This window comes from Pan troglodytes, chromosome 10 (assembly GCF_028858775.2).
Source record: "Pan troglodytes isolate AG18354 chromosome 10, NHGRI_mPanTro3-v2.0_pri, whole genome shotgun sequence".
NCBI classification, from domain to species: Eukaryota; Metazoa; Chordata; class Mammalia; order Primates; family Hominidae; genus Pan; species Pan troglodytes.
In genome coordinates, this window is record NC_072408.2 from 115884203 (window position 1) to 115905034 (window position 20832).

Sequence of the window (20832 nt, forward strand, 5' to 3'; positions counted from 1 at the left end):
TTAAAACATTTTCATTGCCCCCTAAAAACAGTCCATACTCATTAGCAACCTCTCCCCATCCTTTCCATCACCCTACCCTTGTCAACCATGAATCTACCTCTGTCTCTATGGATTTGCATATTCTGGATGCTTCATATAAATGGAATCATGTAATGTGTGGCTTTTTGTGTCTGGCTTCTTTCATTTAGCATAATATTTCCACGTTTCTTCCATATTTTGGCATGAATCAGTACTTTGTTCCTTTTATTACCAAATAATATTGCATTACATGGATCTACAACATTTTTATCCATTCATCAGTTGATGGGCATTTGGATTGTTAACACTTTTTGGCCATTATGAATAATGTTACTGTGAACATTTACATACAAGTTTTTGTGTGGACATATATTTTCACTTCAGTTGGGTATATACCTCAGAGTAGAATTGCTAGCTTATATGGTAACTCTTTTGTTTAACCTTTTGAGGAACTGCCAGACTGTTTTCCAAAGTGGCTATGCCATTTTTCATTCCCACCGGCAGTGTATGAGGGGTTCTAATTTCTTCACAGCCTCACCCACATTTTGATGTCAGCCCACTCTCTAGGTCCTGTCTAACATTGTGGTTCTAGCCATCCTACTGAGTGCAAAGTAGTATCTCATTGTGGCTTTTCCCCCCAGTTTTATTGAGATCTAATCGACAATAAAAATTGTATATATTTAGGGTGTACAAAGTGAAGATTTGATGTATGACTGTGTGTGTGTGTGTGTGTGTGCACGTGCACCTGTGCTCATATGTGGTGAAAACACTCTCTTAGTATATTTCAAGAATACAATACAGTATTATTAACTGTAGTCACCATGCTGTACGTTAACTCTCCAGAACTTATTCGTCTTATAACTGAAGGTTTGCATCTTTGAGTAACATCTCCCCACCTCCCCAGCCCCTGGCAGCCAGCATGTACTCTGCTTCTGTGAGTTTGACTTTTCTAGATTCCATATAGGTATGAGATCAGGTGGTGTTTATCTTTCTATATCTGGCTTATTTCACATAGCAGATGTCCTCCAGGTTCATCCATGTTGTCACAGATGGTAGGACTTCCTTTTTGATGGCTGAATAATATTCTATTATATGTGTATACCACATTTTCTCATTCATCTGTCTGTGGACGTTCCATATCTTGGCTATTGTGAATAATGCTACAATGAAGATTGTTTTGCAGATGTATCTTTGAGATACTGATTTCATTTCCTCTGGATATATACCTAGGAGTGGCATTGCTAGTTCATATAGTAGTTCTATTCTTAACTTTTTGAGGAACCTTCATACTGTTTTCCATTTACATTCCCACCAACAGTGTGCAAGAGTTGCCTTCTCTCCACACCCTCGGCAACACTTGTTACATGCTGTCTTTTTTTTTCAGACAGAGTCTCGGTCTGCTGCACCCAAACTAGAGTGCAGTGGTGCCATCTTGGCTCACTGCAACCTCCGTCTCTTGGGTACAAGCAATTCTCCCACCACAGTCTCCCAAGTAGCTGGGATTACAGGCACCCGCCAACACACCCAGCTAATCTTTTGTATTTTTAGTAGAGATCGGGTTTCACCATATTGGCCAGGCTGGTCTTGAACTCCCAACCTCAAGTGATCCGCCTGTCTCGGCCTCCCAAAGTGCTGGGATTAAGGCTTGAGCCACTGCGCCCGACCACATGCTGTCATTTTGGTAATAGCCATCCTAACAGGTGTGCGGTGATAGCTCTTTATGGTTTTATTTGCATTTCCCTGATGATTAGTGATATTGAGTGCCTTTTCATATACCCGCTGGCCATTTATATGTCTTTTTTTTTGCAAAGTGTCTGTTCAGCTCCTTTGCCCATTTTTTAATCATGTTACTTTTTCTTTTTTTTTGCTGTTGGTCCATATGAGTTCCTTATAAACACTCTTTTAGTGTATTTCAAGTATTCAATTTTGGATATTAACTTCTTATCAGATATATGGTTTGCTAATATTTTCTTTCATTCCATATGTTGCCTTTTCATTTTGTTGATTGTTTCATTTGCTGTGTCATTGCGGTTCTGAGTGACATTACCTTGAAGACTAATATGTTGAATGGTCTTTTTAAAAATAAGGTTCATATATTAAAAGATATGTAAGATATGTTAAGGAACTGTAATCTATAAGTTGACTATTCATCTCTTTTTTCCGTGCATTATTTTGATACTATTGTAAGTGGAATTTAAAAAAATTTATTTTCAAATTGTTTGCCACTAGTATATAGACATACAGCTGTTTATATATTGACCTTGTATCTTGAGATTTTTGTAAACATTCATTTATTACTTCTAGAAGCTGTAGAAGTTTTGTTATATATTCCTTAGCATTCTCTGTGTATGCAAACAGTCATGTTGCTTATGAATAGAAATAGTTTTAGTTCTTCCTTTCCAATCCAATCTTTATTCCTTTTTTTTTTCTTTGCCTTATTATCCTGGCTAAGACTTCTGGTACGAAGTTAAATAAGAGTGATGATAGCAGACATCTTTGCTTTGTTTCAAATCTTCTGAAGCAAGTATTTGGTGTTTTATAATTAAGTATGATATTAGCTTCAGGTTTTAGTATACCTCTTTATCATACTGAGAAGCTTCCCTTCTGTTCCTAGTTTGCTGAGAATTTTTGTAATGAAGTGATTGGATTTTGTCAGTTTTTTCTGCATCCATTGAAATGATCATATTTTATTCTTTTATTCTGTTAACTTGGTGAATTACAGTGATTGATTTTTTTTTTTTTTTTTTTTTTTTTTTTGAGACGGAGTCTCGCTCTGTCGCCCAGGCTGGAGTGCAGTGGCGTGATCTCGGCTCATTGCAAGCTCCACCTCCCAGGTTCACGCCATTCTCCTGCCTCAGCCTCCCGAGTAGCTGGGACTACAGGCACCCGCCACCACGCCTGGCTAATTTTTTGTATTTTTTAGTAGAGACAGGGTTTCACCGTGTTAGGCAGGATGGTCTCGATCTCCTGACCTCGTGATCCACCTGCCTCGGCCTCCCAAAGTGCTGGGATTACAGGCATGAGCCACCGTGCCCAGCCAGTGATTGATTTTTCTAATGTTAAACCAACCTTTCTGGGATAAACCCCACTTGATCATGATGCTTTATTGTTTTTATATATTATTGAATTTGATTTGCTAATATTTCCTAAAGGATATTAGTATCTATGTTTATGAGGAATATTGTTCTTACACTTTTCTTCTCTTGTGATGTCTTTGTCAGGCTTTGTTATAAGGATTATACTAGCCTCATAAAATAGGCTGGAAAATGTTCCTTCCTCTGTTTACTGAAAGATTTTGTTTAATATTGGTATTATTTCTTGCTTGTTTGCTAAAATTTGTCTTTTCTTTAGCTCTATTTCTGCTAATTTTTTTTAAACTTTGTTATTGGATACAAGCATATGTATTATGATGAGTTAACTCATCCTGTCGTGATAAATTGTCCCTCTTCATCTCTGCTAAGACTCCTTGACTTGAAGTCTATTTGAATGATTCATTTTTAATCTAGCTAATGTTTATTTGGCCATTTCTTTCTGTCATTTTCGGCCTTTGTATTTAAAGTGTGGCTTTGTGGACAGCATATAATGGGTCTTGCTTTTTTAACTAGCTTGACAATCTTTTAGTTGGAATGCTTAGTCCATTTACATTTAATGTAAGTATTGATGTGATTAGATTTAGGTCTGCCATTTTACCATTTGTTTTCTGTTTGTCTTACATATTTTCTTGTTCCTCTGTTCCCCCTTCACTGGCTTCTTTCAGGTTAATGGAATACTTTTTAGTATTCCATTTTAATACCTTTGTTGGCCTTTTGGCTTTACTCTTGTGTGTTTGTGTGTGGGGGGGAGGGTGTGTGTGAGAGATTACATTATGCAGTTTTACCTTATCACATTCTATTTAGAGTTAATATTATACTTCATGTAAAATCCTGGAATATTACAAAAGTATAGTTCTGTTACCCCGGCCTTTGTGCTATTATACATACATTATAAACCCCACAATACTGTGTCATAGTTTTTGCTTTAAAGAGTTATATGTGTTTCATTTCATTTCCTTTGGATATATACCTGGAAGTGGTATTGCTAGTTCATACAGTAGTTCCGTTCTTAACTTTTTGAGGAACCTCCTCCATACAATTTTCCATAATAGCTGCACCAGCCAGGTGCTGTGGCTCACGTCTGTAATCCCAGCACTTTGGAAGGCTGAGACGAGTGGATCACGAGGTCAGGAGTTCAAGACCAGCGTGGCCAAAATGGTGAAACCCCGTCTCTACTAAAATTACAAAAATTAGCTGGGCATGGTGGCGGGCGCCTGTAATCCCAGCTACTCGGGAGGCTGAGGCAGGAGAATGGCTTGAACCCAGGAGGCCGATGTTGTGGTGAGCCGAGATCACGCCACTGCACTTCAGTCTGGGCGACAGAGCGAGACTGAGTCTCAAAAAAAAAAAATAGCTGCACCAATTTACATTCCCACCAGTAGTATGCAAGAGTTGCCTTCTCTTAGGAGGCTGAGGCAGGAGAATTGCTTGAACCTGGGAGGCAGAGGTTGCAGTGAGCCGAGATCACGCCACTGCATGCCAGCCTGGGTGACAGAGCGAGACTCCATCTCAAAAAAAAAAAAGAGTTGCCTTCTCTTCTATTAATTAATTAATAGAAAAAATATGTTTACCATTTTTCTTGTTCTCAGTCTTTCTTGTAGATCAAAATCCATTTGATGTTTTTTCCCTTTCGGCCTAAAAACTTCCTTTTAACATTTGTTATAGGTGTACTGCTGACAGATACACTTAGATTTCATGTATATGAAAATGTTTTTGTCTTGCCTTCATTTTTGAAGAATGCTACTGCTGGATATAGAACTTTGGGTTGACAGTGTTGCCGTGGTTTTGCTTTGGTTTAAATTCATCACTTTAATGACATTGTTCTATTGTCTTCTGGCCTCCATTTTCTCAGTTAGTGTCATTTATATCATTCTTCTCTATGTAAATTGTCATTTGTTTTTCTTCTACTTACACTGCTTACAGAATTTTCTCTTTATTTTTGCTCATGCTGCGCATAGATGTGGTTTTCTTAGTATTTATCTTATTTATCTTGTTTGGGGTTTGCTGAGTTTCTTAAATTTGTACTTTTTTTAACCAAGTTTGAAAATTCTTGGCTGTTATTTTTTCAACAAAGATTTTATGCCCATTTTTCACTTGTTATTTTACTTAATGTTGGCCCACAGGTCACTGAGGTCTTGTTCAATTTTCTTCAATCTTTCTTCTGTGTGTTCTTTAAATTAGATCATTTCTATTGACTTATCTTCACGTTCACTGATTCTTTTTTCTCTTTTTTTCTTTTCTTTTTCTTTTTTTTTTTTTTTGTGACAGGGGTCTTAGCTCTGTCACCCAGGCTGGATTGCAATAATGTGATCATAGCTCACTGCAGCCTCAACCTCCCAGGCTCAAGTTATCCTCCCACCTTAGCCCCCTGAGCAGCTGGGACTACAGGTGTGTGCCACCACACCCAGCTAATTTTTTTTTATTTTTTGTAGAGACAGGGTCTCACTGTGTTGCTCAGGTTGGTCCTGAACTCCTGGGCTCAAGTGATCCTTACACTTCAGCCTCCCAAAGTGTTGGGATTACAGGTGTGAGCCACCATACCTGGCCTGATTCTTTTTTCATCTCCAATCTCTGTTTGCCTATGCAACAAATTTTTCATTGTAATCACTGTTGTTTTTAGTTATAGAATTTCCATTGCCTTCTTTTTAATAGTTTCCATTGTTCTGAGATTCTCAATTTGTTCATTCACTGTCACTGTATATTTTCCTTTACATCCTTGAGCATGTTTATGATACATCTGTGAGGTCCTCGTGTGCTGACTTCTTTGTATTTTATGTTTGGTAATTTTTTATTGTATGCTTAACATCAAAATAGAGACATAGAGAGTAGGGATTCTGTTACATATCTATGAAGAAAAATTAATTTTCTTCTGGCCTGCAGTTAACCTGGCTGGGCTCAAACTCAACTCTGTCTCCCCTACATTGGGCAGCAAAATCTCTGCTCAGTTTTTTTAGCTTCCAGCTGCTACTTTTTGCCAGGCTCCCTGGAGTTTCCCCCTGTGCACGTGTGGTTCAGGGATCAGCCCTGGAATTGAACAGAGTTTAGGTATAAACTTTGGGGCTCATCCCCTCTGTGTCTCCTTTCTTCCTGGCATTTCCCCTGGTCTCTCCACCAGCCGTGATTCTTGAACTCTGTCGTCTGACCACTCAATCCTGTAGGATGCTGCTTTTCGCCACCCAGCACCACATCAACCAGGAAAAAAAGCCACAAACACACAAATCTTGCCCACAGAGTTCTGTTTTTCCAACAGTTGACTTCTTTTCCATTTCTGCCTGCTTTTGGTAGTCTCCGTTCATTCAAATGGTTTTGTTTTGTTTTGTTGCAAACTTTACAATTGTTATCTCAAGGAGGGCTAATCTACCCAAGCACCTCTGCCATCACCAAAAGCAGGAACTCTCTCACCCTACTTCATCGTCTGCTTTTTTGCAATGAATAATCTAACATGAACATCTTTCCACATGATCATATGTTCTTCTACATTTTGTTGAACATAGTGTTTCATTCTGTGGACATGCCATATAATTTATTAAACCATTTGCTAGAACTTTCAACTACAGTCATGTGCTATATAATGATGTTTTGGTCAATGACAAACCACATATATGATGGTGGTCCCGTAAGATTATAATACTTTATTGGTACGGTACCTTTTCTGTTTTTAGATACACAAGTACTGCCCACTGTGTTACAGTTGCTTACAGCATTCAGTACGGTAACATGTTATACAGGTTGGTAGCCTAGGAGTAGTAGCTAGACAGTATAGCCTAGGTGTGTAGTAGGATGCACCATCTAGGTTCTTGTAAGTGCGCTCTGCGATGTTTACACAATGATGACATCACCTAAGGATGCATTTCTCAGACTGTATCCCCATTGTTAAGTGATGCTGACTGTATTCAAATTTTTGCTATTATAAATAATGTTGATGAATATTCTTGTAGTTATGCCCATGGTTATTTCCTTAAAAATCCCAAAATTATTGCTGGGTCAGGTATTTAATCTTTCAGTTGCTCCAAGCGATTCTTTAGTATTATTGTACCTCTTATGTGTACAAGGTTGTTTTAATATGTTTTAATAGAATTTTATTCTAAGTACATTATATTTTACTGTGTTAATGTTGGGCATCTCAATATTAAACTGTTTCATAGTCACATATCTTGCATCTTTAAAACTTTGAACTAAGCCTAAATCTTTTCTGGATTTTCTGCAATATTTCTTTCAGAGTCCTGTTCGATTTGATACCTTTGATAGCCTTTCACTAAGTATTCCAGCCGCCACATGGGTATGTACTGATTTATGGTTTATTTGGAGTCTGTTTCAGAAACATTTCAATCTGAAAGGGCTTTGAGGCATTTTATGTGGCTCAGGCACTATGTGTAATTCAGATACATGGTTGGTTGAACCCTCTCTTAACTTTAATATGGTGGCATGATTATGGGAGAGAGGAAAATGAATCGTTTTTCTTTTGCTCCAGAAATTTTGGCTTTTTGAATACACACACACATGCACGCACACACACACACACACACACACAGAGACATTAACAAATTGAAAGATACCTAAAACAGCGTGGAAGTCCACAAGTTCGTGCAGTTACATCCTCATGCTCTAGAATCTGTCCGTAGTAGCAGTCTAGGGTGCTTTGAGCCCCATGTTTGTCCAGGAAACATCCAGTTGTGACTATAAAACTTTATTGCCTGCATACATCAAAATAAAGCTCTGGTCTTCACACTGCCATCTGCTAACAGTTTCAGTATAGCTGTCCTTTGAACTGTAGTAATTTTCTTCTTCTCATGCTGTAGGGTCACCCATTGACCCTGGACCACTGCCTTCACCACTTCATCTCATCAGAATCAGTGCGGGATGTTGTGTGTGACAACTGTACAAAGGTATGCATTGAACCCCAAATGTCATCGCCAGCTGGCCTGTGTGTGCTGATGTAGCGCCTCTCACACCAGTGACCCTGAGCTCTTCTGACTGTATCCAGTGGGTCTTTTCAGCCACTTCTACTTCTCCCTAATTTGGTTTGGACATTGGCAGCTCATGGACCAAATCTCTTTCCCAGATGAGTTTTGTTTCATGCACAGTGTTTAAAGAACAAACTGTCACGCTGAGATGAGAAATGCCCTCTCCAGTTTGCTGCAGTTGCCTCGAATCCCATTTGTTTTACACCCTTCCTTTTAACCTGTGCTACCTGCCTGACTCCCCTAAGTAACTGAGTTTTCCCCTCTGACTCAAGAGGAACTGTATGGAACAGAATTTTTGAAGACAGAGAACAATTAATAGATGACATGCCAGTGTCAGAGCATCAGTGTTCGCTCTTCACATTCTCTTCCCTCCACTGTTTCTGCTATTTAATGACTAAGAAGGATCAGGGAAAACAATTCACAAATAACTGGGCAGCTGAGTTCATTTCAGCAGGTAGCAGTCAAGTGCCAATTGTGTGCCGCTATAACACCACTGTGGTCTGCAGCACTCCAAAGCTGTCCTATTTTAGGCATTGCTGCAGAGAAATGTTTCTTTTATTTCAGATTGAAGCCAAGGGAACGTTGAACGGGGAAAAGGTGGAACACCAGAGGACCACTTTTGTTAAACAGTTAAAACTAGGGAAGGTGAGCCCACACTACACACCCTGTTGGCTTTGTTTTGAGGACTCTGTGTATCCTGCCCCTGAAACAACTCGGTTCTCCTGATTTCTCTTCCACCCGCAGCTCCCTCAGTGTCTCTGCATCCACCTACAGCGGCTGAGCTGGTCCAGCCACGGCACGCCTCTGAAGCGGCATGAGCACGTGCAGTTCAATGAGTTCCTGATGATGGACATTTACAAGTACCACCTCCTTGGACATAAACCTAGTCAACGCAACCCTAAACTGAACAAGAACCCAGGGCCTACACTGGAGCTGCAGGATGGGCCGGGAGCCCCCACACCAGGTGTGTGCGCGCGAGGAGCCGATGCAGCAGGAATTTTCAGCACAGAGAAAAGCAGTTTGGCATCACCACTTTCTGGGTCCCTTATGACAGGAGCACAAGGCTTGTACAATGGTGCTTAAACTCTTGAGAACAGCAGGATTGGGGGTGGAAGAGGGAAGATTTCTTAGAAGAGGTTAAAATTATGTAGCAGTGAGATGTATCGTTTTTGAAACCATATAACAGATGAAAAAGTACAGAGAGAAACGCTTAAAATTGCAGCTTTGCCTTCTAATTTTTCCGCTAAATGATATAATCATTGGCTCACATCATTCCAGTGAATTTCTTTTTTCTTTTTTCGGTCGTGTCATCTCCTGTCAGTAGAGGAAATGTAGGGAGGACATGTCCTGGCTAAAGATCACTCAGCCTCTTCTGGGGGTTGAAATGACTTCTGTACTAAATTATGTATCTGATTCCATTACTGCCCTCAGCTGAGGTCTCATTTAAGCCGGGTAGCTATTATCGCCAGTCTTACTGATAAGAACATGGAGGCTCCACGGGGTTGAATGATTGGTCCAAGGGCAAACACCACACAGGAGAACTGGCCCTAGAATGCCATGTTGGGCCATTTTCTAAAGGTGTCTCATGTGACACACTGAGTTCTTTAGAGTTAGACATGAGGAAAACCCACTCACTTGAAGGGCTCACAGCCTGAACTCACCACCTGTCTGCTGCCCCCAGTTAGGTCAGGATTGTCTCACACCCCATACTTTCCTATTTAGGGTCCCTTACTCCTTTTGTTCTTTTTATGACCACAGTTGCATGGCCCGACACCTCATCATGTCAGGGAGATTGTGTTTTTCTCTTTCTCATCAAGTCACTAGATTAACATCGAAAAGAGATGAGGTAGGGGACAGACTCAGGTTCAGTCCTTGGCCCTGGTTTTAAATCAAAGACCTCTGCACCCCAGCTTCCCCATCTCCTGGGCTGGGGTGCAGGTTTACTAATGTTGAGAGCATGCTGGCTGTGGTTAAAGATGCCAGCAGTAGGGCCACTCGTGGTGGCTCACACCTGTAATCCTAGCACTTTGGGAGATTGAGGTGGGAGGATTGCTTGAACCCAGATGTTTGAGGCTGCAGTGAGCTGTGATCACACCACTGTGCTCCAGCCTGGGCAACAGAGCAAGATCCTGTCTAAAACACACACAAAAAATGTCATCAGTAAACTACTTGATACATAACAGCCCCCAAAAATGACACTTGAAAGGAAAAGACATGTAAATATGGCCTTAATTATGTTATGTCTACCCATAAACATGTATGAATGCTATTACATGTTGGTATTCCTTAGAAGCTGACAGAATTAAAGCAAATAGAATGCTTAGATCAGTGGTTCTCAACTTGGAGGAGTTTTGCCTCCCAAGGGACATTGGGCAGTGTCTGGTAACATTTTTGGTTATCACTACTGGGGGAGGGGTGCTACTGGTGTCTAGTGGGTAGAGGCCAGGGATGCTGTTCAACATCCTCTAATGCACAGGACAGCCCCCTCAACAAAGAATGATCCAGCCAAAACCATCATGGTGCTGCTGTTGAGAAACCTTGGTTTAGGTCAAAAGCCAGTAAATTAGCTACTGATTAACTTTGATATATGCCATTAGCAAACAGGGCTAGGAAGCTCAAAGATCCCAGGCTAGCCATAAAGCTGGAGCTAGATACACTTTTCCTATTTGGGATTAAGACAGATTATCCCTATTTGAGATTAAGGATAAAGGGCAGATTATTTTATGAATCTATATAATACCAAATGAAATAGATTTTTTTCTTTGTAGCATTATGGGGAGTTAACTTTCAAGGTAATCAAAACCAGGTTTTGTTTACAGAGCCACTGCTAATTTTCATTGACTCGGGCCTTTTTCTCTTGCAGTTCTGAATCAGCCAGGGGCCCCCAAAACACAGATTTTTATGAATGGCGCCTGCTCCCCATCTTTATTGCCAACGCTGTCAGCGCCGATGCCCTTCCCTCTCCCAGTTGTTCCCGACTACAGGTGAGCCGCCCTTTACAAGCCCCATCTTAGAGCTACCACTGCTTTTAGCTTCTAAAATTAGCTTTTCACAGAAATGAATTAAGGAAAATGTAGATGTTTATTTTTCATTTTAAGGTGAAGTTTCGCGATTACACATTCCTATTTATTTTTGTCCAAAATGGAAATAACTTTTAAACTAAAAATTTTTAAAGTACATAAAATTTACATATGCATATGTATGTGTGTATATATGTGTGTATGTATAAAATATAAAGAAAATTTAAAATTTCTTGGGATACCATCTAGAGATAGCCAATTAAACACTTAGGGTCATGCACTCTATAAAGTTGTACATCACACATACTTATAGTGTACATAAACACATACACTCATTGATACAAACATCCACATATACACAATATACATATACTTATAGAATGTACATCTTGCCATGCCAGTAAATACGGATCTGTATTTTAATAGTTGTGTAGCATTTGGTGTTAGGGACTTACCATTGTATTGATCCCCTATTTAATATTAGCATTCTTTTGTTTTTGCCTATAAAGTCTTTTTGTTAAAATTGTAAACCCCTGACGTGTTCCTATCATTCAGCTCCTCCACATACCTCTTCCGGCTGATGGCAGTTGTCGTCCACCATGGAGACATGCACTCTGGACACTTTGTCACTTACCGACGGTCCCCACCTTCTGCCAGGAACCCTCTCTCAACCAGCAATCAGTGGCTGTGGGTCTCCGATGACACTGTCCGCAAGGCCAGCCTGCAGGAGGTCCTGTCCTCCAGCGCCTACCTGCTGTTCTACGAGCGCGTCCTTTCCAGGATGCAGCACCAGAGCCAGGAGTGCAAGTCTGAAGAATGACTGTGCCCTCCTGCAAGGCTAGAGCTGATGGCACTGTCTGCACTGTCCAGGAAAAAAGTAAAACTGTACTGTTGCGTGTGCAAGCGGCCCCACTAGAGCCTTCCAGCCTTCCGGTGTGTTCTAAGAGCAGGCTCCACCTGGGAGCCAGCCCCAGTTCACACCAAACCAGGCTCCCTGAACAGTTCTGTTCATGTGTGTAGAAGGTTCTGTTGTGTTAAGAAAGCATTCATTATGTCCGGAGTGTCTTTTTACTCATCTGATACAGGTAATTAAAAGAATTCAGATTCTTGAAGCCACCGTTTTCATATTGTAATGTTAGGTGTTCTCAGAGGGGAGGTACCTTTGTCTAATCAATGTTTCCACTTAGATCTTTTATTTTTAATAAGCAGGCCCATAAAAATTGTTGACAAGAATTAATGAAATTATTAAAGGCAACAATTTAGAAGAAAAAGTGCCTTTCACTTTCGATTGCTTTTGTAGCATGTCCATTGTGAAATATTCCTTCCAGGCTACTCAAAGGATAGCAAGAGAACAGGTAAAAGATGCCTAAAGAACACCTTCCTTTTTCTATGCCTTTTCTAATCTTTCAATTCTTTCTATGGAGTAAAGGCTCATCTGCCAAATCTGCCCCCTGGGGAAACTCTTTCACTACTTTGTCAGTTATAAGTGAAAAGCTTACTTGTTGCTTTTATCTTTTGTATATTGGACTGAGATGTAATTACACTGTATTATAAAACTCTGTGAATAGCCAGAACTGAGCTGGATCTTTGCAACACCCGATTCCTCTGCTCTGTGGAAAACTTTTTCTTACTCAAGGATCCACTGTGGATGGTTACTTTCATCTGTTTATTTCTTGTCCATGCAGAGCTCTTAAGGTTTACAGGTGGGAGCTTGGGGCTGTATAAAAAAATAATCCCTGCCCTGAGTTGACACCTGGCTTAGGAAGGAAGGGCTGAGTATGGGGCTGCAGTCTCTGTGAACCCGTTTCCTCATTTGTGAAGTGAAGGGTTAGATTTGATGACCACCAAAGTTCAGCCCTTTTCACGAAAAGGAGAAAGCAGCTTTTGACTTTTTAAAAAACATATAACTACAGCTGGCATCTAGTATTGTCATGTTGCTCTAGGTCCATATTCTGAATTTATTCATTTCCAGTAGCCTAATACAAAAAGTATATATTGAGCACTTTCTTCCCTTTTCAGGTAAGTCTCTGAATGCAGCCCAGAGCCAAAGGAATTTTGATGACACAGTAGTACCTATGTTTTAAGCTATATTTTTAATTTAGAAAAATGGATACCAAATTCAAACCGACTCATCAGAGGTAAGATTAGGAATCAGACCTTTCCAAAAGGTCATCTGAGGTAAGGCTAAGACCGCACTTCCTCTGCTGGGGGTGAGCTGGCAGACACACCAAACAGTGCCTTGGCAGCAGCTCACGGTGGAGGAAGCCCAGGTGATCACTCTTCTGCTGGGCCCAGGCTGCACCCTGAGGACTCAGTAACTCACTCTCAACAGAATATTCTGTGCAGGCTCTCCAGGCTCTGGGCGTCAGGGTGCAAGGGGCAGCTTGAACTGTACGGTCCGTCCTGCACTCACCCGATGCAGACCTTGACTTTGATGTTGAAATGAACACACTTGTTTTACCCAAGTCTGGTGGAACAAATGCCCAATCATGTGACCTTAAAGTGTACTGCAAAGCTGTAGCTTTAAGTAATTGCTGTTCTGCCACTGCTTACTCTGAAATCTACCATCAAAGAAAGATGGAGAAAAGGGGCTGAGCCTTGGAATATATGGTTATAAGCAGATCTTTCTTTGGTCAGAGACCAGGGTTTGAGCCAAGGCTGTAAATGTGAACAATAGCTGTGCAAAGCCTTTTAACCTGACTTCATTTTGTAAATTATTATGCATTAAGTAGCAGCCCAATAATCTGATTTCTAGTTTTAAGTTATTTTCAAAGTAAGTAGCTTCTTTTGGGGAAAACCTAAGTTAAACTAGTAGTTTTGCCATAATAACTGCTGATTTATGTATTTGCTAAAGGTACTTTTGTATCCGCTGTGTATTATAGCAATAAAATAATCATTTTGTTAGAAAAAAATCACCTGGTGTTCTTTTGTAATACACTGATCTGTTACAAACATCGTCTTTCTGAATTCTGCATTGTTACATAACAAGCCCTATGCTTTAAACCTTTCTGTGTTCCCTGTTGGTAAGGGAAATGCCAGCTCCCTCTTAGAGTCGAGAGGGAAAGAGAAAAGAGAAAAACTGTTAAAAACGTTTTTATTTTTTAGTAAGCAAAATTTTACGAAAAGTCAGATTCACCCGTGGAGCCAGAACCTTCTTTCTCACGGGAAGACTGTGGTACCAGTGCGTGTTGGTCGGGTGGTTCATCATTAGTAAGCTCCCGTGGGCCAGTGGCAGCCTGACCACCGCCACCCTCCTGGAGGGGCTTTTCCCACGGGAATCCTTATGCCGGAAGACAAAGTCTCTGCAGGCACCGAAGGAGACAGAGGCAATGGGGCTCCCAGGGGCCAGTTCTCTTTCATCATCTCGGTGCTCCCCGATGTGGTCACAGCCATCTTTATACCTGCAATGAGAAAACAAACACAGTGCATAAAAACAACCCTCTCCTGAAACTCACCAGCACTGCCAGCCCTCGTTTTCCTCACAGTGTGAAACAGCACTCTGCATGGCTGTACCTGCCGTTGTTTCTGCGAGGGCTTGAGGTCCACAGTGGGCTCTAAGATAAGCCAGCGCTGAAGAGGTCTGTTGACGTATTTGTTCATGTGACTTATTTATTATTATTTTTGAGAGGGTCTCACTCTGTCTCCCAGGCTGAAGTGCAGTGGCATAATCATAGCTCACTGCAGCCTCGGCCTCCTGGGCTCAAGTGATTCTCCCACTTCAGCCTCCCAAGTAGCTGGGACTATTGGTATACACCACCCCACCTAGCTAATTTCTTTTCTTTTGCAGAAACAGTTTCACCATGTTACCCAGGCTGGTCTCAAACTCGGGCTCAAGCAATTCACTCTCCTTGGCCTCCCAAAGTGTTGGGATTACAGGCATGAGTCACCACGCCCGGCCAGTTCATGTGCTTTAAAACTGAAGACACCCAAAGCCAAAATCACATCTTACTGTAGTTCCCCTGGCCAGTCTATGTAAACCTTTATCACACGATTTTGCCCTGCACTCAAAGGCCATACTCTGCACAGCCTGGCCCCTGCCCACTGCTGAGCTCATGCCATCCCCTTCTTTCCCTCATTCACTGCTTTCTGGCCATCCTGCAGCATTTTTGCTTCACAGACACTCCAGAGTCCCTCTGCTCTCCCTCCAGATGTCTGTGGCTGGCACTCTCCATTTAGTTATCAGCTCAAACGCACTGCCTCAGCCCTCCTCTAACCACCCCATCTAAAGTGACCTTCCCTTAAACCCACCCAGGGTTCTCCACCAGGGTGATTCTGCCCCAGGGGACAGGTATTGGGGGGTGGGGGACACTACTTGCAATCTAGTGGATGGAGGCCAGGGATGTGCTCAACATCCTACAAGGCACAGGTCAGCCCCAACAACAATGAATGACTGGGCCCAAAATGTCTGCAGTGCTGCCGTTGAGAAACCTTACCCTAATCGCAAACCTCTCAGCCATTCTCAGTCAAATCGGCCTGTTTAATTTTTTGCAAGATGGTTATCACTGTCTGAAATCGTCTAGGGTCAGGCATAGTGGTTCACGCCTGTAATCCCAGCACTTTGGGAGGCTGAGGTGGGAGGATCGCTTGAGCCTAGCAGTTTGAGACCAAGCCTGGGCAACATAGAAAAACCCTGTCTCAAAAAAAAAAAAAAAGAAAAAAAAAAAAGAAAAAGAGAAGAAGAAATTATCTCATTCAGATGTTTGTTCAGGAGTTAATCACCTCTCACTTCCTACTCCGGGATGAGCTCCAGGATCCAGGAAGACCGAGTGCTGGCGCTATTCCACTCCTAGAGCCCCAGTGTACTAAGAAATGATTTGTACCAATGAACCAAATAGGGTGGAACCCTAAACACTTCCTTTTGGAGGAGACAGAAGACTTGTAACATTGAGTCCACTAAACAGACAGGGTGTCACCTGTTGATGAGCACAAAGTTGAAGGTCTGTCCAGTCACCCCAGAGACGTGATCCCGGATACGCTCTAGAACTGGGATCCAGGGCTTTGGAGACAGCGTGAGGCCTGAAAATGTGTAGGTCAGCCCAGCGTCGCCATACGTTGCCTGCTTCCTGGGCACACTGTGCCACTTCCCGAATACCTGGACTCTGGCCAGTGCTCCTGTGCAGAGGAAACATGGCAGTTCCTTTCTACCCGACCCCCCTCTAGAAATCCAGATGCCCCCCCCAACCTGCACTGCCATCACCAGAAATCCAGTGCCCCACATACATGCTCCCTGGGTATTCAAGATTGAAAGGGAAGTAAGGAATAACATTTCCCTGTCATTCCATGCAATTTAAACCCCTCTTCAATCATCATTTTGGCTTGCCCCAAATTTTCTTTTTGTTTTGTTTTCTTTGAGACAGGGTCTCCCTGTGTCACCCAGGCTGGAGTACAGTAGCACAATCTCAGCGCACTTCAACCTCCACCTCCCGTGCTCCAGCTATCCTCCCGCATCAGCCTCCTGAATAGCTGGGACCACAGGGGCGTGCCACCATGCCTGGCTAACTTTTTTGTAAGCTCGCTGCAACCTCCACCTCCAGGGCTCCAGCAGCCCTCCTGCCTCAGCCTCCTGAGTAGCTGGGACCACAGGGGCATGCCACCATGCCCGGCTAACTTTTTTTGTATTTTTTTGTAGACACAGGGTTTTATCATGTTGCCTAGACTGGTCTTGAACTCCTGGGCTCAAGTGGTCCGCCCACCTCAGTCTCCCAAAGTCTGGGATTATAGGTGTGCACCACTGCACCAAGCCAACTGCCCCAAATGTTCATGTAAGAACAGTGACTCTTGTTCTACAAGGAGAGAAACATGGTCCTGGGCCATTTTTTTAGTGAACACTGTAACTTAACTGCCTTAACTACAGTAAGGGCAGAATAAAGAGGCTGAAATTGGAGCACGATAAAGTTAGTTTACAGGCTAGGATAGCTTGTCAACTGTAGGGACTAAGGGCATGTGACCCCATGAAAGATGGGGCTCACACTCCTGGGGTCTCTTGTGGGCATTTCTTTTTTTAAGGAGATGGTGAGCCAGGCGCGCTGGCTCATGCTTGCAATCCCAGCACTTTGGGAGGCCAAGGCGAGGATCACTCAAGGCCAGGAGTTCAATTAACAGCCTGGGTAACACAGTGAGACCTACAGATAATTTAAAAATTATCCAGGCTTGGTGGTGTACATCTGTGGTCCCAGTTACTTAGGATGCTGAGGTGGGAGAATCACTTGAGCCCAGGCGGACGAGGCTGCAGTGAGCCAAGATCGTGCCCCTGCCCTCCAGCCTAGGTGACAGAGCGAGACCCTGTCTCAAAGCATAAAAGAATAAAGTGACGAGGGGGGTCTCACTATGTTGCCCAGGCTGGACTTGAACTCCTGGCCTCAAGTGATCCTCCTGCCTCAGCCTCCAGAGTAGCTGGGATTACAGGTGTGTGCCACCATGCCTGGCCTGTGGGCTTTCGTTTTTTGTTTTGTTTTGTTTTGAGACACAGTCTCACTCTGTTGCCCAGGCTGGAGTGCAGTGGTGCGATCTCGGCTCACTGCAACCTCTGCCTCCCGGTTTCAAGTGATTGTCCTGCCTCAGCCTCTTAAGTAGCTGGGACTACAGGCATGCACCACTACGCACAGCTAATTTTTTGTTGTTGTTGTTGTATTTTAGTAGAGATAGGGTTTCACCATATTGGCCAAGCTGGTCTCGAACTCCTGACCTCAAGTGATTCGCCCGTCTCGCGCTCCCAAAGTGCTGGGATTACAGGCGCGAGCCACCACGCCTAGCTTCCTGTGGGCTTTTCTATGCCTCTCTGCCAGATCCTTGTGTCCTCATTACAGGATAGAGGTGTGGTTCTCAACATGTGCTCCCCAGACCAGCAGCACCAGCAGCACCTGGAATCTCCTTAGAAACTAAACTAAACCACAGGGGTAGGGTCCAGCAATCCAAGTCCTGCCAACAGCAAGTCCACCAGGTGATGCTGAGAACCACTGGTGTGGAGAAATTACCTGGTTATTTGCCATCTCTCCTATGAGACCAGTGATTCTCAAACCCTGACTGCCCATGAGAATCACCTGGAAGCTTTTTAAACAAACAAGTGGTCAGCCTGCACTCGGAGCGATTCTGATTGAAGTGCTCTGCAGTAGAACCCAGCACGTTTTTTCACTTTGTTCTGTAAACTTTCCCAGAAGATACTCATCAGTAGCCAAGGGGAGATTCACTCGAGTCATCTGTCAGCTCCTAGTAGACAGGCAATCCAGTTTCTTTCAAGTTTATGTCCCAAGCACCTAAGGGGCTTAGCCCACAGGTGCTCAGAGAATATTGGATGAATCCATTAGTGAACCCATCAGTAAATAATGGATCCTGAGTTCAGATTTCTCCAAACATACGATCATTAATTGCACCAAACAAGCCCTCAATGCACAAGCACACACACACACACACACACACACACACCCCTCTGCTTACCTGTAAAATATTCTACTTCTTTCTCCAACTCTTGGAAAATCTCATCTGCCTCAGCTTTGCCAAACAGGACCGTGTAACTGCAGTCCAGGCCCTCAGCCCGAATGTGCCGCCAGCTAGGGCCTGCTGAGTGGCCTCCATTCCCTGGGGCCTCTCTCCTGGGCCTCTTCCTTGTGCTTTCTTTGTCTCCTCCCAACACAGCTGGCTCTTCTCCAGTTGGCTCTTGCTCCTCCTGCTTCCTCAAAAGGCCCCCTTGAGCCCCTTTCACCAGGAATCTGTCCATCCTGTCCCCACAGGAAAGAAGGGACGTCAGTGGCGAGGCCAAGACAGAAATTGCTCAAGTTCTGTCCCCAGTGCAAAAATCTGTTTGTCCAAGGGGTCTCACAGCAACATTCCTAGTTTCACATTTTCATTTTAAAGTTTAAAACCATGTCCTAGAAAGGAAACAGAAGATGTTAAAGCCGGAAGGGACCCTAGGGACAATCTGATCCAGGGTCTCCCACGTCCACCTGTGCATCAGAATCAGCTGGCTAGCTTGCAAAAACCCAGAGGTCTGCACTCCACGCCTGAGCACCTGAATTTTTAAAGAACTACCTTCTGGGAATTCGCACGCCACAGCTAAACTTAGAAACTACAATCCAAACCCTCATTTTGCAGAAGGGGAAACTGTTGCCCACAGAGGGGAAGAGGTTTGCCCAAAGTCAACTGTCCACCCCTTTAAGGAGGAAGGACCCATAACTGACCTCGCTGCCCCTCACCAGTGTTAAAATAGATCAGTCTAGTGATGCTCAAGTGGATACGATTCAGAAGCGAGACACAAAGAGGTTAAACACGGGTAAACCGCACGCAAAATTCGGATATCACTGCAACACGTCCGTGGGGTGGGGGTAGCAAGAGTGCTCTAGCATCGCAGCTCCAGCGCAGATCGGAATCCCGCAGTCACCCTGGGGGCCTGGTGGTGGTGGGAAAGACGCGCCCCAGCGAATCGGTCGCGTCACTTCCGGAGCACGCTGGGAACTAAGGCGGGCTAGGGCGCAAAGAGAGCAGCCGGGCGGCCCTCTGGTGCCACCTGCTGGCCTCCCGTGCGTGGCAAGCACTGCCGCTTTCTCGCTGATCATCTGTTGGGCCACTGTCGAGCATCACGGCTGGGGTGAGAACTGTGGCTTGGCGTCACTTCTCAGTGAGGGTTACTTTGGTGTCCGGAAAGGGCGTTGGGCCACCAGTGTATTGTCACGAGTGGGAGCAGGAGTTCTGCAGTCGGATATCGTGGATTCTGTTTCTGTCTCCTCCGCCCTGGCTGTGTGGCCTCCCACAGGTCACTTAACCTCTCTGGGGTTAAGTTGCCTCATCTGTGAAGTGGGGACTACAGCACCTATGTCATGAGAGCGCCTGAGGAGATGACAGGATGCATGAGAAATGCTCTGTCCTCTAAATAAATGTTGGTTCCATTATTGCTCGTTTGTCTTTGTTTTCTTGTTTTTTGATGTTGTTCTTGTTTGTTTTGTTTTTTTGAGACAGGAGCTCACTCTGTTGCCCAAGCTGGAATGCAATGGCATGATCATAGCTCACTGCAGCCTTGAACTCCTGGGTTAGAGCGATCCTCCCATCTCAGCCTCTGGAGTAGCTGGGACTACAGGCACATCCCACCCCACCCTAAATAATTTTAAAATTATTTTTAGTAGAGATAGGGCCTTGCTGTGTTGCCCAGGCTGGTCTCAAGCTCCTGGGCTCAAGTGATCCTCCCACCTGGGCCTCCCAAATTGTTGGGATTACAGGCGTGAGCCACCACGACCAGCTCCCCTCAATGGAACGAAAACTCCATGAGATCAGAGGCTTTGTTTTGACAGATTTCAACAAATGTACAATATTGTATGATCACCACCACAATCAAGATCTAAGACAGTTCCGTCCCTCCATAAAACTGCTCCAGCCTCTTAATCAACTTCGCCCATCACCCAGCATCAGCAACCACTGATCTGTCTTCTCTCCCTATAGTTTTCCCTTTTCCAGAATTTCATATACAGGGAATTGCCGTGGTTTGAATATCTGTTCCTCCAAAATCCGCATTGAAATTTAATCCTCAGTGTGGCAGTATTGAGAGGTGGGGCCTTGAAGAGGCGATTGGGACATGAGAGCTCTGTCATAATGTCCTCATAAATGAATTAATAGATTAATGGGCTCAGGGGTTAACGGGTTAATGGCTTACCGTGGGAGTGGGACTGGTGGCTTTATAAAAGGAAGAAGAGAGACCTGAGCTAGCACACTCAGGCCCCTCGCGATGTGATGCCCTACACGGCTTCAGGACTC

General features: G+C 43.6%; 2 protein-coding genes across 15 annotated transcripts in view; one reads left to right on the top strand and one right to left on the bottom strand.

The window, feature by feature from the left end:
- USP30 (ubiquitin specific peptidase 30) overlaps positions 1 to 14006 on the top strand; it is a 35403-nt gene extending 21397 nt beyond the window's left edge. For 7 of the 8 annotated variants that reach the window (XM_016946528.4, XM_063786040.1, XM_009426199.5 and 4 more), the window contains 6 exons: positions 7330 to 7389; positions 7910 to 7996; positions 8639 to 8719; positions 8819 to 9038; positions 10938 to 11058; positions 11650 to 14006. In XM_016946528.4, the coding sequence (XP_016802017.2) occupies positions 7330 to 7389; positions 7910 to 7996; positions 8639 to 8719; positions 8819 to 9038; positions 10938 to 11058; positions 11650 to 11914 (834 nt within the window). In that variant the 3' untranslated portion in view covers positions 11915 to 14006. The remainder of the gene's footprint in view (positions 1 to 7329; positions 7390 to 7909; positions 7997 to 8638; positions 8720 to 8818; positions 9039 to 10937; positions 11059 to 11649) is intronic. The other variant, XM_009426200.5, reaches the window with a different exon arrangement.
- A 165-nt stretch (positions 14007 to 14171) lies between these two features.
- On the bottom strand, positions 14172 to 19914 carry ALKBH2 (alkB homolog 2, alpha-ketoglutarate dependent dioxygenase). 7 transcript variants are annotated; one of them, XM_001136046.4, is made up of 4 exons: positions 19269 to 19914; positions 18529 to 18959; positions 16008 to 16206; positions 14172 to 14495 (listed from the first exon to the last, which is right to left on the bottom strand). In XM_001136046.4, the coding sequence occupies exons 2-4, from the start codon at positions 18806 to 18808 to the stop codon at positions 14189 to 14191; spliced, it is 786 nt and encodes a 261-aa protein (XP_001136046.1). In that variant the 5' UTR covers positions 18809 to 18959; positions 19269 to 19914; the 3' UTR covers positions 14172 to 14188. The 7 variants fall into 7 exon arrangements, with proteins under 7 accessions (XP_001136046.1, XP_016779629.1, XP_016779628.1 ...); XM_016924140.4 differs by having other exon boundaries at positions 18529 to 18809; positions 19269 to 19549; XM_016924139.4 differs by having other exon boundaries at positions 19284 to 19512.
- Between the last annotated feature and the right edge of the window lie 918 nt (positions 19915 to 20832).

Bases quoted from the DNA above. Each gene is read 5' to 3' on its own strand.
- ALKBH2 (XM_001136046.4), bottom strand. From the start codon at position 18,808: ATGGACAGATTCCTGGTGAAAGGGGCTCAAGGGGGCCTTTTGAGGAAG. The intron at 16,207-18,528 runs GTAAGCAGAGGG...TCCTCTGCACAG, and splicing joins AGAAGTAGAATATTTTACAG to GAGCACTGGCCAGAGTCCAG. The intron at 14,496-16,007 runs GTGACACCCTGT...TTCTCATTGCAG, and splicing joins AACTTTGTGCTCATCAACAG to GTATAAAGATGGCTGTGACC.